The sequence below is a fragment of the Diachasma alloeum genome, unplaced genomic scaffold (genome assembly GCF_001412515.2).
Source record: "Diachasma alloeum isolate Michigan unplaced genomic scaffold, Dall2.0 Dall_scaffold_00348, whole genome shotgun sequence".
Lineage (NCBI taxonomy): Eukaryota > Metazoa > Arthropoda > Insecta > Hymenoptera > Braconidae > Diachasma > Diachasma alloeum.
This window is the reverse complement of record NW_021680487.1, coordinates 408,817-425,995: the sequence shown is the minus strand read 5'-3', so window position 1 is coordinate 425,995 and position 17,179 is coordinate 408,817. Positions and strand designations below refer to the sequence as shown.

Genomic DNA, 17,179 nt, shown 5'->3' with positions numbered 1-17,179 from the left:
TTAATTAATGATTTGTGGATTTATTAATTTGAAGCAAATTAATTAATCCAATTGATGAATTCTAATTTTTTTTACCAATTATTATTTTTTGCTAAAAAATAATCCAATTAATTTGGATTATTTTTGGGCAATCATTAATGAATAATTGACGAATTAATTAATTTGGAGCAATACTCACTGTTTGTGCAAATCGGAGTAATCCCACATGATGAGCACAAATTTTGTCATCACTTACTCATTTCGCGGATAAATTAGAGTTTTTTAATTAAAAAATATAAAATTAACTGTTTTTTAACCTTCAGACACTGGAAAACGTAACCTATATTAATAGCAGAACATTTTTATTGTAAACGAGCCATCACATTTAAATGGTCTAGGGAATTTCCGTCAGCCATACCCGTGTCGGTAACTTGACCCTGTCGGTAATTTGACGCTTTCGGCAGAATGACCCCCACCCTTATATACACTCACATTAATTTCAATCAATTGATAGAAAACAATGTTATAAACAGTGCAAATATAAACTAATAATTCGTCTATCCACTTTTATTGTTTTCAGATATCATTTCCCCCTTTTTAGCCCCAGAAAATGACAATCCTAATAGCCACGCAACAGTCACGCAAATACCGTGGCTGTAGCGTGGCTCTTGGATTCCCAGGGCACTTTACTCGATTCAAATGATTCAAATTTTCTGAAATCCTATGAATTCGCTTAAAGTCCCTTGAAATCCCTTGAAGCCCTAAAAAGACTTCGAAAATCGTTGAAATTTTGAGATCTTGAAATTTCTTTTGAAATCACTTTTTTTCGGAGTGATTAGCTCCTCGCTCTCTACGGATACACTGATGTTACCCATTATTATATACTGCGGAAAATGGATATGTTTAATGTCGGGAAATCAATAATATGGATACGATGTTGTTGAAAGGCGAAGATGTAGATAAAGCAGGAAGTGACATAAAGTTGAGTCGATAATGCTGAGTACATATATCATAATTCCTCCGCACGTAAATCCCAAATAATCCTTAATACGTTTCTTCATAATGACCAATCAAATGAATACAAGAATGAAGCTCACAACTATATTGATATATGAGACATTACTCAAGTCAAATATCTCGTTTGAAAAACTTTAATCGCCTATAAATTCAGTCGTTGTACAGGTTTGTGAACTCTTGTTGATCTACGAATCTCAGGAACTGGGGTAGTTACTCGAATAGTAGATTTAGCAGCTGTTGGACTCTTTGGCTCACTTGAAGTTGACGTAGAAACATTGGGTGGTACTGTGGCAGTTGGAGACGATCGAAACTGTGAATTAACTACAGACTCACTTGGTGTTGAGCTTAGTAATTCAATAGGTGATTCCGTGCTGATATCGCACTGGGCATCAGACGGTGTAGAATTCTGTGTTAAACCTTCAACTATTCCAGAAGGAACAAGAACTCCATCCGCTGGGCTAGTAACACTCGAAGGTGACTCGTCAGTGTCCACATCTAGCAAAAATGCTCTCAACTGATCCACATGTTTCATACTGGTACGACCATCCATCAGTTGCACTGAGTATGTGACTGGAGAGCTCTTATCAATGATTTTAGCAGGAACCCACTTGTTCTTCATGTAGTTCTTGGCAACTACCATTTCTCCAACATCAAAAATTCGAGTTCTGGACCCTGGAGCGTAGAATCTCTGTCTTGCTTGTTGTTGATTGCCATGAGTCCTTAGATTGGTTCTGAACAAGTCTAATCGAGTTCGAAGGGGTCTCCCCATTTGTAATTCAGCAGGAGTGCAACCTGTTGTACAGTGAGGTATAGAACGATAGCTCAACAAAAAACTATACAAAGCAATTTCCTCATTACGACCCTCTTTCAGAAGTACTTTAAAGTGTTTCTTGAACATTTTCGCAATATTTTCTGCGGCTCCATTGGAAGCAGGATGGTAAGGAGCAGTTGGGACATTTAGAATTCCACACGAATGTAAGAAAGACTCAAACTCTTCCGATACTAAGCTCGGACCATTATCACTAACGAGAACCTCAGAAAATCCCCACGTCGCAAAGCACTCCTCCAACATTAATACAGTCCTCTCGGTTGTGATGTTTTTCATAAATTTCACATCGATCCATTTAGAAAATGCATCAACAATCACCAAGTACATTTCACCTTCCAACTGCAGGAAATCTACGTGAATTCTCATATTAGGACCTTCTGGCCATTTCCAAGGTGATAACTCAGACCTTGGTGGATTGATTGCATTTTCCAAACACAGTTTACATTTCTTCGTAATGATTTCAATATCACCATCAATGCCCGGCCACCATACAACGGAACGAGCTAGAGCTTTCATACGAACAATTCCCATATGGGTTACATGAAGTTCTTTCAAAACTAATGCCCTCAAAGATAAAGGAATAACAACTCGAAAACCCATCATAAGACAATCATCTTCAATATATAATTCACTCTGTCTTCTCTTGTATGTAATTAACTCATCATCAACATGACTAGGCCACCCGTTTCTCACAAAAAAAATTACTTTACTCAAAATCACATCTTTTTCAGTCTCCGAACGAACCAGATCAGTGTCAAACATTGGCATTTCTTTCTCAATACAATTCAGATACGTAAAATCATCACCATTTTTTTCTTCCTCCTCCCTTAAAATTGGTGACCTTGGCAGACAATCAGCACTAAAATTTGACTTCCCATCAATATGCTTCAGATCAAAATAATACGCAGATAAAAACACTGCCCACCTCTGTACTCGTCCCGCTACCATCGTTGGTAAACTGAGATGTGGATCAAAAATGTAAGTGAGAGGTTTATGGTCAGTCTCAAGTACAAAAAACCTGCCCCACACAAATTGATGGCTAGATTTCACCCCAAAAACCAAAGCAAGAGCTTCTCTATCCAACTGGGAATAGTTCATTTCAGCTTGAGTAAGAGATCTTGAAAAGAAAGCAATTGGTTTAACTTAATTATTGGGCAAAATGTGTGACAAACTGCCCCAATACCCTCTGGTGAGGCATCACACGTGATCTTGACAGGAAGTTTAGGATTATAATGAACCAAAACATCACTTGAGACCAATTTGCTCTTAATTTCATCAAAAGCCTTTTGATGTTTCTCTGACCATGACCAAACCACATCCTTCTTCAACAAATTGTACAGAGGTGAAGCAGATTGTGCGTAATTCTCGACGAATTTAGCATAATAATTCGCCATCCCTAAAAATCTCTTCAATTCAGTCACGTTTGTGGGAGGTTGCTTTTCAACAATTGCATCGACTCTATCTTTGAGTACAAAAACACCTTCCCCAGTATCTCTGAATCGCAAAAACTTGATTTCATTAGTGCAAAATTGACACTTTTCCACTTCGGCAGTTAAACCAGATTCTTTGAAAGTATTTAATTCCTGAGATAATCTTTCATCATATTCTTCACGAGTAGAACCGACAATCAAAACATCATCAAAGAAAACTATTGGAAACTGATCTACCCAGTTGTGTACATTAAAATCATTCTCATTAACATTCCTGATTCCATTATTTCCATCAAAAATACCCAAGGATATTCCCAATGCTCTGACCCATTGACGACCAACGATAGGTCCACTTGTACCTGGTAACACAGAAAGCTGTAAATTTTTTTGCTTGCCTTGATAAATAACATTGACATTCAATAAACCTAACAGGAATAATTGAAGATCCAGTGTAAGATGGAAATTTTCTGGTGGAATCAAGCAACTTCAATTTAGAAAAAATCGGACCCAGTGTCAAGTTCCATTCTAATCATGTGCTTTTCACGCGTGGGTTCGAATCCCATCCTCGTCGCCACTATTATAGGAAAATGGATATGTTTAATGTAAGGAAATCAATAATATGGATACGATGTTGTTCGATATTAAAATAATATATTCTAATGTACGTGTACATTGTACGCCATATTTGGGTGAAAGGCGAAGATGTAGATAAAGCAGGAAGTGACATAAAGTTAAGTCGATAATGCTGAGTACACACATCACACTCATTACTCAATCATATTGGGCGCCATGGAAGTCCCCACAAATTTTCTACTAAATTTGATATTCTTTTGGATTCTTATCCCTATAAACAAAGTGAAAGTATTGAGATTACTCACTCGATTTTTTTGATTACGAATTGGTGGACAACACTTATACTGAGTTGCGGAGTCAGGTATTTCTTCAGCTGCAAATGTCAGGTAGTGGTGGCATGTTTCAGCAGTGAGAGGAGCTCCATTTTTCTTCGCATCAGATACAAGTTTTAGAGCTTCGCAAGCTGATAAATGAACGATGTGACATCGAACCCTACAAGTTAAGAGTGAACATGAGAATATTTTCGTAGAAAAAGCATTACAATACAACATTAGAATTTTTCATGAAAAATGTAAGAAGAAAAAATGGGAAATTCTTGATTGAAGTCACATAATATGACATTTAAAGAAATACTTTCACTAGTTGTAAGTGGAATATTGGCGTCGCCATGGCGATTTTGATGACCTGAAGTTTTCATGAAATTTGATGTTAACTTTTAACATATTTAAAGATAAATTACATCTTATAAAATTCTTTTATTCTTCTAATGGGCATTATAAATTTAATAGGATATTCTGCTTTCAACGCCACTCAGAATATTGTCTTGTACGATCAAATGTAATCTCTGTTTATCTTCAATTGATACTTCAAATGACTGATTACATGAAAAAATATGCAAAGACCTTTTTAGATAAAAAATACCTTTCGGAAACTTACAAGGAAAACAGTTTCTAATTTCCAGTGAAAAAGCGGAAATTTCAGAACTCTGTTGTGCTGAAATCAAGCGAACAAAAACTTTCGAGAAATAAGTGAAATTATCCCTCATTTTTTAAAAGTTTTCCTTAAAAATTAGAGAAAAAAGTTCTAATTCTCAATATTTTTTCTTATTTTATGGAAATCTTGGTTCTGGAATTAAAAAACTTGGGGGCTTTGAATAAAAAAACATTGTCATTCTTGAATTGATCATTGTTGTTCTAAAATGAATTTACACATGTTTTTAAATTTTTATTTATTTGCTATGCGAAATCTGAGAAACATTAAATAGTTATTAGTAAAATCTGTCGCTGTTAATATTTTGCATCAAAAGAATTGTTGATCAATTTCCAATAGGGATTTGATTTTTTTTATTTACTGTGAATTCTTGCAAAGTTCCGCAACTTTGCTGACTGCACTGGTCTCCATTGATGATGGACGATAGTGCAAGAATGTGCTGTACAACTTCGGATCTAGTCCTCCGTGCGAAACCGTCTCGTCGAACTCTGCATGGAACTGAAATTAAATCGGTTAGATTCAGAAAAGTAAGTCACTGGGAGCAAACGTCATTTTTTCCAAATAAACACAAAATAGTATATTTCGATACAAGTGCGATGGGTTTTTACCAGTTCGAAGTTGAGGCACGGGTCGAAGCCCAGGGCTGCCAGTGACACGAGCTGAAAACCCCCTGTCATACATATGTCGAACTATATTTTTTGACACTGCTGCTACGTCGACCTCGTGCCGAAAAGTGCCTTTTCGTTTACTTTTAAACGAAAAGTAAACGCAAAGTCTTTTCGTTTACTTGTAGACGAAAAAGGCACAGCTCGGCCACATGCTGAATCATTGGTGCACTCCCAGTGATTTAATTGGTTGGTCCCCAAGAGTAGTTAGTTTAGAGCCCACTTGGGAACTCTCACATTTACCATGCGATTCTGAATTGTTCGATATACACGACACGGGAATTTTCAGCTCGTGTGATTGGCAGCCCTCGGCTTTGCCTCGAACCGCCAACTCCACACTTGTGAAAATTCAGTCTCACTCGTATCGAAATATACTATTTTGTCACTGCTGTTACATTGGAAGAGTGGCAAACTGTGCCTTTTTTGGTTTACACGTAAGGACTTACACCAAAGGAATTCCTTTACGAGTAAACGAAAAGGCACTTTTCGCCACGAGGTGAACATAGCAGCGATGGCAAAAATAATTTTTCAAGATGCGTTTCTCCAGCCATGAAAACGAATTTCCACGCACTGTAAATTAGTTTCCATGCGTTACAATTACGCTTCGATATGAAATGGTCACAATACATAGGCGAAGCGATGCATGTGTCGCTCAGCGACTATACCTATCACCCTTTTGTCTTCAGAACCACAAACATTTTGAAGAATCTTTTCTCTTTTAATATTGAAGATTCGATGTCAGAAAGTATTTACTGCAAAAATTTGACACTTTGTGATTTGTACACTGTAAAATCCTTGGGTGCGAATGTAAGCTTTTTTTACTAAAGAAAGAGAGAGAGAGAGATTTCATGATGCCACTCTGTGATGATTTCAACTTTCTGAAATCATTTCTGAAAACACGCTCAAATCTAGTCTTGAAATCCTACACGGAGAAAAATGAATGTTAGGGGTTACTTTTGTATGGTAGAGGTTACCATAAATTATGGTAAAAGAGTTTCTAAGTCAATCTCAATAGCAATTTTTACTATGTTCAACAGAAAAGCGTACTATGTTATATAGTAATCAATATCATTCGAACATGGTAGGCATTACTATACAATATAGCAACGACAACCATTATTATAGGAGAGATTACCATGTGGATGGTAATCAGTACTATTTATACATAGTAATCTCTCCTTTTTTCGATATCGTAGAAAATGCTAAAAATAGCCATCAAGGCACAATTAAAATTGAATTATCGGTTACTCATCAATAGGTCTTTACTACCACCTTTTCTCCCTGGTCCAGCTCTTAACAAGAGATTAGAATTAGATCCAAATTATCGTCATTTTTTGTCAGTTCTCCCGTCCAATCGATCTGGAGATATTACAATAGTAAGCTCTCTCAATTATTTGGGACATGATATCAGGGAAAACGTAATATTGATGATGCCGACCGAGGCTGGTCCTCAATTACATTTGATCAATATCGTAATCCTAGAGCCAAATAATCAAGTTATTCTTGTTACTCAACAATTACAAGAATACTCCAGGGGGTTGGGGGGTGGGAAGGGAACAAATCGTAAAGACCCGAAAGGGTATACGAGAAGAAAAAAATTTATAAATATATATCCCACTTGAAATTTCTATCTCATTATACTCATCATTATCATGATATAGTTTAGTGATCATTATCTTTTATATTCGTGACATTTTATGACTTTTTCACGTTTTACCATATAATATAGGTCACGTTACCATAGTGCATGGTAATCTCTCCTATAAACTATGGTAAGCTTTACCAAACGACTATGGGTCCCTTTACCATAATTAATAGTACACTCTACCCTGTAACATGGTAGAGGGTACTATTCAATATAGTAATTTCCCCTATGTTCATAGGCTTCATTCCTATCGAGAGACTTACCATGGCCGATAGTATGTAATACCATACCCCATAGGAATCATTACCATAGCATAGTAATGCTTCCTAAATTTTAGAAATACATACAAGTCGTAAATTTGACATGGGACTCTTTCCCATGGCTCTTCTCTCCGTGTACTGAAATCGTTTGATATCAATGAATGTTTTATAAGAGAATGTGACGAAATTAACCCCTCATGTACGAGGCGCTCTTGTTACCAAGCACGTCGGACGCTTAATATCACTCAAATCTGATCGCTGTTAATGAATGGGTAATATTGAAACCGATATGTAATTGAACCTACAGTCTCCCTCTTGCTGATGTTGCTTGCTTGGTTAAATTATTTTCAATAGTTTCGGAAATATTGAAATTCGAAGAGAGCTATGCATTTAGACTAGGGTCGCTGCCTGGCAAGGAGCCCGTACGCAAGGGGTTAATATCGGTGATTGATATCTGTTTAAACAGGAAAAATATCCTTAAATTCAGTAAAGTCGAGAATTTTCAAGCCAGTACGCTCGTGTTAGTGGTAATAAAAAAATATCAGTGTTCTGTGTCATTGGTATATTTTGCAGATGAATTCCATTACTCAAAATTAGAGCCAATGACTGTTCACAGTTACATTCATATGAAGCTATCGAAAAACAATTTCTTTGCCGCTGATTACTGAGAGTGGTGACTGGAAGGTCTCATAGAGCTCTCCAGGTACTGGGTTTCAGTTTTAATGAGGTTAAAAAATATTTCTAAAGAATACTGTAGACACATTAAATAATTAATCTAGGAAATATTTCCGGTATCTTTCTAGTAATATCACGTTTGGAAATTAGTTTAGAATTGTGGATTATTAGGGAAAACAGGTGCAATGGGCCGTTTTTCATTTGCTTACCAACAAGATTTCAAAGCTTGCTCAACAAGCTTTGAAATAAGAACAAGTTCAATTAAATTGTATTGTGTGAACATTTTGAAAACTTGAAACGGCCCATTCTACCCCTCTCCCTCTCGTTCAGTGAACTTTATTAATTGTGGTTTCAATTATTTCATTGCCACCGAAATCACTGATTTCGAATCTATGAAATCAGTAGCGAAGTGGTAAAACGGTCCAAGTCAATTTTGACTAGTGACTAGTTTTCAATGAATATCTCGAAATCTAAGGGAGATAGCAAAGTTGTTGTTATAACCTTTTTTATAGAGCCAATTGAGTGCTCCACCAAATGTTATTACGAAAATTTCGCCATCTCCCTTAGATTCGGAAATATTCCCCAAAACCTCAACTGGGAGATAAGTCGACTTCAACCGGTTTACCACTTCGCTACTGAAATCATTCGAAGTCAATTGCAGTCACGAAATCATGTTGCGATCCACTTGAAGTCATTGATTTCATTTCTTTCCGAAAGTACTAAAATCAATCTCGAAATAACTGAAATAAACCCTAAAATCACGTGAAGTCAACTTAATTTCGAAATTATGGTGTCATTCAATCAGCGAGTGAGTAGACCCTCGGTTTTCTGAGGGAAAAGTCGATTTCATTTATTGAACACAGTTATTTTACACCGATGAATTTTCATACGTAAAAATTAACGTTTCCTACGTTAACTTAACTGTAAATCAACTATGTGGAATATACCTAACGGTACTATATACACTCAAGTAATACTGCTTATTACTACTGCGAGAAAGCAAGCGTTTGTATCTAAAGTCCGCAGAATATTAGGATGAATATTATCATCCTTGGGCCACGACATGCTACATTATAACAATTTCACATGTCTAAAAAGATCTAGCTCAAAAACAATCACAAACAGCATTCAAATCTGTGTGATCCAAGAATGACCGTTCATGAGCTGAGCACGCGTGTACTGTGATGAGCGCATGCTGCACATACTCTACGCTCAATTGTTGATACTTTTTTATGTGGGCACGTCTATGGTCTCAAGCCGGGGCGTGATTTCAAAAAATCGTTATGTTCAATGCCATCTATTGAATCGCTGTAATTTGACTGATAATAAGTTACCGACTGAGTATTCTAGGATAAGTTATCGACTAAGCTCTCTAGAAATTGCCAGTGTAGAAATTTCTAGATTTAAAAATCCCTCTATAAAAGGGACCGGCGCGATTCAGCGGCAGCCTTAAATCTGCAGTGGAATCGTTAATATCGCGAGTTGTGAACAGTTGGAAAAGTTGGTGCTGTGTTTCGGTGACTTCAAATATTCCTCAGGTAAGTAATGATGGTTTTCAGAGATTCCATTAACCTAACAATTGAGGGGGGACGCTGCTGAAATTTGAAAGTCCTGCAATAAAAAATGGGTCTCTGTGAGATTTCTTTCCCATGTGTAGTCGCAAAAAAAATATATTTTGACTCACCTAAGCCCATCCAAAATGGCGGGGAATTTCAAAAAACAGAAAAAACAAATTTTGCCCTTCAAAAGTGTAGAAAGTGAGTAGAAATGATTGGATTGTCTTAAGTTTGAAATATCGTCTTACCAGACGTCAATTTCCCTGACTTTGAAGCCGTTATGTAAACATTAGAAGGTCTGAATAGATTCTCCTGAACCCTTGGACCAAACTTTCCGGAAGGTTCCTTGTAAATAATGAAGAGAGGTGACAATAATTTTCCATCTGCTGATATGGTGGGTTGTATGGTATAACTGTGTGTCGGTGATGTTACAGATTGATGTTATCAATAATACATGATTACTGCATGATGGATTACCTATTTTTGGATATAGGTGACGCGTGCACGGCTATTTGCATTTTGTTTGGATTTATTATCGCTTTCAGCAGTGTGTTATCATCACATATATACTATAATAATGAAGTCTCTTAGTACCATTACCCCGGTTCCTCCGACATATGAAAAAAACAAGTTCAATCATTCGTTGAACGATATGAAAAAATTCCGATTATTTAGCAAATTTTTTTTCGTAGTCGTCACTGCTTTTTCTTCAAATATAACCACCCTGTTGCTGTATCTGAAGAAAAAAGAAAATTTGGTCCAAAGAATCTTTTCTTTGATCTATTTTTATCGTTATTCGTTTATCGCCGAATTTTGGAAAAATATCATTTTCACGTGCGGATTATTGAAATCAAAATTGAGGCTTAGGATATCTGGAATGCAATTTTATTCTTTCATAAAAAGGGATACTGTATTATTTCATATCTCTTCCGATGCAATCATTTCCGTGAAAGCCAATAGTTGTTTGATAAAAAAATATTATTTCGCGGGGGTAATTACCCCGTCAACTTCAACCCCGAGAGGAACTATTATTGGATATTCTCACGATTTCTCATAAGCTATACATTACCTCAATGCAATGAACAAATAACCCCACCACCTTGGTGGATGATGTTGCCAGGAAATTATTTTGTTCACCTTAGAAAACTCCAGTTCTGGGGGAAAAACCCAAAACAGGCATTCCGCATTTTTCCATGTTCCATCCAACGCAGTTGGTTGCATAAAATTCTGAATCATAGTTTTTTTTTTTTTTTAAATGAAGTCTTTACAGGGATAGTTTACCCTCCAAATTTCAACCCCCGGAGGAACTATCAATTGTGATTTTTATAATTCCTCATGAGCTATTTATTCCCATAATGAACATTTACGAAAATTCCCTTCCTATAGGTGGAATTGAAAAAATCAGTCCCAAAAGTGGTCACCTTCTGACCATGGTTTCCCCCCTTAAAACTGCGTATCCGCCGATAAAAAAAAATACGTGTCGCTTAGTTTCGAGTCCTCTACAACATATATGAGTTTCATCGAAATCGGAGGGGAACACCCCCCTAGTGTTCCTTGTGAGACAACCAGTGAGAAAGAGGGGAATTGTCACTTCCGTCTTCTCGCACTTCACTTCCATCTCTACCGTCAACCGATTCGCATCGCTTAGTTTCTTCTATTTTTGTGTTAATTTTGTGGTTCCAAAGAAAAATCTTTTCGTGTAAGGCTTGACATCGGAGGTGGGAACCAGCTTCTCCGGGCCCCAGGTAGAAAAATCTCTTACACGTGCAAGAATGAACCCAGTAGTTAGGCTGCATTGCAATGTTATACATTTTTGCCGCTTTACTGGGTTGCAGCTACTGTGTCTCAGGCCACCTAAGGTATGATTTAGGGAGGTATTGGAAAGCAGAAAACAGGGGACAAGTTCGTTGAGGCGCCGCGATATGGTGCTTCTATCGATTTTATTCTTCTTCTTATCTGCTGTTCCTCCCCACCGCTGACAATCGGTGTACTGGGAGTAATTGTACGAGTAGAAGGATTCAAGTAAAAAATATAAAAAAGCAGCGTAATTATGTACATGTAATTGAAAAAATAAATGAAAATTGCCACATCGATTTTTGCTTGTGACATTTCTTTCTCCCTAACTTTTAGTTCAGGAAATTTTCTGATTTCTAATTCGGGAATTTTGTAATATAAAATCCATGTTTTAATATGAATTGTTTTGTTGACAATATTAATTTCTATGTCCTCAATCGATCTGAAATGAGAGAATTTGATGAGACATATAGAGTGATGCGTGAAGTGAATAAAAAATCAATGATAATTTCGTTTTCAATGGCAATCAAACGGTTTGTTTTTCACGCGATGGGGGAGGGGGTGTTTTGATTTACGGATGTCCTTTGTTTCTGCCTTTCGAAGCCTGCTTTGCTAGACAAAAACTCCCTGTGCAAATTTTTCGAGAGAAAATTGAGAAAATGGTGAAATTGTGTGCACTCGTGAATTGTAAAAATTCCTCTTCTCCCTTGACGATCTCCCTTGGACGTTTCCCCTGACCGTTTTCCCCTTGATATTTTGTCATTGATGGTTCCCCCTCAACGTTTGCCTCTTAACGTTTTTCCTTTCATGTTTCTCCATTGACATTTCTCCGTTCACGACTCCCCCTCAACGTTTCCCCTCCCCCTCCCCACTTGAAGTTTCCCCCTTACATTCTTCCCTTGACATTTTCCCTTTGACCTTTCTCCTCAACGTTTACCCTTTCACGATCCTTTTTTGAGGTTTGACTGATAACTTTCCTCCCTTGACGTTTCTCTGTCAATATTTCCCCGTTGACATTTCACCCTTAACAGTTGACCGTTAACATTTTACCATCAATATCTCGACCTTTATGTTAGACACCCAATCTTTCGCTTTTTCACTTTTACCTGTAATATTTTACTCTTGACGATTCATCATCATCTTTAACGTTTCAATATTCACTGTCATACCGATCTCTTAACTCTTTTTAATCGCTTGACTCTTTCTTAACTTGCCGATATAGGGAAGTTATTGTAGTCACCCCGAAATCGAAAATTAATTACTCATCATGTGGGCAGGTTTCAAGGTTACCATAATGTTCCCCGAAAATTTTTGGGTTGATGTATGTGTGTGTGTGTGTGTGTGCGTGCGTGTGTGTGTGTGTATGTGGGTATGTGTGTTATCAAAATTTTCGTCCACGATTTCTCACGAACGATCGACGCGGTCAAGGTTATCGAGGTCGGAATCGATGCGTATTTATGTAACTTGGAGTTGATTAGATTTTGGCTAAAATTGGTTCCGCGGTTTCTCCGTTTTTTTCAAAATTTGAATTTTTTTTTATAGGTTCTTGATAGGTTTTTCATTGGAGCCTATGTTTTTGGTGTCACTGAACATAAATATGATAACTGTTATTGCAAAATCAACTCAAAAAAACAGCTCATCAGCTTAAAAATGTATCGGGAAATTATTTGTGCGGTCCCAATGGGCCACACTGATTTCTACTGTGACGTATTTCGCACCTTTGCGGAACGATACAAAGATACGCAGCCCTCGGTGACCAAAACAATAAATTAAATAGTTGGGCGCCAGCACGTGTGAAACATGCAAAAATCACTGACTCAAAATATCAACAAAGTTCGCAATGAAAAGGACGACTGCCGACAGCTCAGCATCAACCGCGGTGGCGGCTGGGTTCCACAAAATGTCGTCCTATAAAATTCTGAAATGACTGGATTTTCAACTTATTCCACATGAATCACAAAAATCCCAAATTACGGGGAATAAATAGCCTTTATTCAAATGAAGTCCCCTTTCTTATTCCTCAAATATTTCTCTCACAAACTCGAAAATATATATCACAATAAATTACAAATCACAAAGCTAAAGACTCAATACATCACAATTTTTCCCTAACCGTAATCTATCAATAATAAAATACTAGTCAAGTTAAAAGGATAGTCAGAATAAGTCAAGATAAATTGAAATCAAAATGGAAATGTCAAAAGGTAAAATAACTAGTACGGTACTGAATCAGTCAAAATAATATTATTTCGAGAAATGAACACCTCGATAATAGGCGGAATGAATAAGAAATCTAAATTTCGGTTGACGAGAACTGGGATTGCCTCAAGAGACAATAACTCGTGACCCCACACAAGGTCACACGAAAATGAAAACTCAAGCGTTGAAACCGACGCTTCAATCCGAATTCCGTTTCGCAAAAGAAATAACCCCGATGTCGAATAAAATGAAATAATTAACTCAATGTTTCCGACATCAGGAAATATCGGAATGATTTTACAATGTGAAAATACCAGCTAGCTGTCGAGAGATCCACATCGGACTGTCGACAACTAGCTAGATGAAACGAGAGTTATACAATTAACAGAAAATGTCACTGAATTTAATTACGGATTTCAAAACAAATTATCTAATGCCTCAAAAATCCAAAAGTAGGCAAAATCGAAATGACTGAAATCGAGAAACTAAAACAATTCCGCCGAACAAAGGTCAAGAAATCGACAGTAGAATTGAACTGATTAAAATAGCGTCAAAACCGCCATGCGCCAAGCGTCTTGTCAAATGACACAAAATTAATTCTTAATAAACACAAATTAACTTGGAAACTGTTCAGCTCTCCGCTCACCGTTGTATGGAACCCAAAATATATGTCCACTTAAGATGAACGGGTGTTGAAAATTCTCCTTGCAAGAGTCCCTTCAAGCCCACGGCAGTCCTCGATATCGTCAGAATTTTCCGGTGACACATAACACCAGTAAATAGAGTTAGTCTTGCAACGTCCAAACGAGAAGTGTCGTAGTCGGTACAACTGACCCACGCGTTCGCTAATTCTCCCACCGGCAAAGATTCCATTGGTCAATCATGACGACATCTCCTCCAACAACATCAATTTGATTGGTCGGCGATGATGACATCTTCTGACTATTCTCTGATTGGTTCAACCAAACCAATTCAGAATTCACGAGTCCAAAACATACTCGTATCATTTTTCCCAGCGACACAAATATACTGTGTTCGCCATAAATTCAACAATAAATTTTGGTGACACGCCAAAATTCCCCCGTCAAAATTCCCCGCCCCATATTTCCCTGGTCGAAATTCCCCCCGTCATTTTTCTTCCCGACATAATTCCTTCATGTTAATATTCCTTGCGCCAATTCTCCTAACCCAATAATTCCTGCCGATAAAATTCCCCGTATGGCGTATTTATACGGTTTTTTTGAAATTATATATTTGGTTCATGAAAATCTTTATTCAAATTTTAATAACAGGCAACATGAATTTTAGGAAGAGGATGATTTTTTGTGGAGGATGTAGCCGTTCAACACTAAATCACGATTATCTCTTTGATTGAGTACAAAATTTAATGGCATTTTGAAGTGTAATGAACTCGGCGACGTGTGATTGGTAACTGATGGATCGTGGGAATGATATTTCCGTGTCCCCACTATCCTGTTCTGTATTTATTTTTATAATATGACATACTTGTTGAGTGCTTATTGTGATTGTAATGCCCAATCCGTCTACTGTACAAGGCCTTTTTCAATTGATTTTGTGTTTATTTTGCTTTTGTCATTGAGATCCTTTGTTCGAGGTAGTTCTGTTGCGGGGGGATTTTCTCGGGGGGAATTTTGACACGGGGGTATTTTGAGGGGAGGGGGGAATATTGACCTGGGAAATTTAGACGCGGGGGTATTTTGACGCAGGGAATTCTGACGCGGGAAATTTTGACCGAGGAATTTTGGTATGTAACCGCCTCCAACGCGGGAATCATTCGATCCATTCAAATCTGACGTGACTCGAAACCCTGCATGCAACTTGAGTTCAGGACTCTCTCTCCGAGGCTCAAATATTCTGTCCAACCTCGTGTAGATTCCATCCTGGCTGCAAATCCCTCGACGTTATCTGATGAGCAGTAGAATATTGGCTCGATACAATAAAAAAATGAAATATTCAACAGATATTCAATAAAGAATAATTTTTTTACTCTCGCTTCGCTGGTAATGTGACTTCTCGTCCGGACGTTTCAAATTTTCACCGTTGAACGGTCGAAGTAAAAAATGATAAGTTACACTACCTACTAGTTATGTTGCCTTTTGTTGACCCTTAATTTATTCTCACCCTTTAAATCAACTTTTAGAACTCATAACATTTAATTTCCATTCTATTCCCCATTTTTTTCATTGTATTCTGATATTTTATATTTCGTACTGGTTTTTAAAATATTGTTCATGATTTTTAATGGAAAAAAAAGCATTGTTCAGACGGGGATTTGAATTCTGGCCGCTGAGAAATCGTCGAGTGGTGGGGAGACAAGGCGCATGAGGAGAAGAGAGGGTGTGAGCGCCGCGCGCGGCGGTCAGCGGTACTTGTCCCCTGTTTTCGTGTCGGCGAGATCAAACGTTTTCAATACCTCCCTCTATCATATCTTAAGCCCACCATACGAAATCCATGCATTCAACTATTGATGGATTATGCGGGATTGGGACACAATAACTCAACACACTGTACTCGTTAATAGAAGGTATATTATAAAGGCACGTCTCTCTCCTCGCGTCTAGCGTTCAACATGTCTCGTACAGGAATGTAGAGCATACACGCCACAACCAGCCTGGGACGGGATCTGCGCATGCGCACGATCTCGTCCCCTTCTTAGCTTACACAGATACATCCTATAATATATATATATATATATATATATATATATATATATATATATATATAGGGTGTATCTCCACTTCATATCCATCGAGCACTGGTGGACGCAGAATAAAAAGTACATGTGAAAAATATTAAAAATTTAATTTTCTCATGGATTTTAATTAAAAATTGAGAAAAAGGATTTGAATTCAATCTAGGGAATTTTGAAATAATAACAATCATGACTGAGATGATCGTGACTGAGTTCAAATCATGGAATATTGACAAAACCTCAAACTCCAAGAATTTAACCTAAGTGAAATTCAAATTTGATATTGAGCTCTTGATTTCCGTTATACTCTTGGGTTTCCAAATTTGCTGTGTATAAGCTGAGGCAAAATTGAAAGAATTGTCATTCAAGGTATTTGTAATTATGAAATCATGTGAATTGAACCGAGGACTTTGGTCATCAGCATATTTCAAAATGAATTTCAATTTCATCTCATGTCTAAAAGACGAAGATAATTAATTTACAAGAATGTTGTTCCTCAAACCAAGTCCAGTTGGATTAATTCGTTCAGAAGTTTTGCAGTCTCGAATCCAAAATATTTCAATGTAAAAACCACTTCACCATGTTCACGACGTCTCTCTCGATGTGAATCGATTGCCCCTTATTTTTTTGGACAAGTACAAAATCTCTTGATGAAAGTTCTTTTTTTTCAGTGCACGATATCATTTTCTTGTCAGTTATCGAGCCATAAGTTTCTTGATACAAGTAAAGACGTACTTCTGAAAATCTTTTTTATTCTCTCACTGTACTAACAAAAAATTCACCCTTACTCCACAGATTCCAGAGACCCTACAAATTGAAAAACCAACTTTAAGGCCCATAGTACCCCCCCCCCC

General features: G+C 37.2%; 1 protein-coding gene across 1 annotated transcript in view; it reads right to left on the bottom strand.

Moving 5' to 3' along the window:
- Positions 1 to 4,133: 4,133 nt before the first annotated feature.
- The window catches only part of LOC107040855 (probable allantoinase 1), a gene marked incomplete at its 3' end in the record, with an annotated part of 144,744 nt that continues 131,698 nt past the window's right edge, over positions 4,134 to 17,179 (bottom strand). Inside the window, 2 exon segments of the mRNA XM_015261121.1 lie at positions 4,134 to 4,320; positions 5,180 to 5,316. Coding sequence (XP_015116607.1) covers positions 4,134 to 4,320; positions 5,180 to 5,316 — 324 coding nt within the window.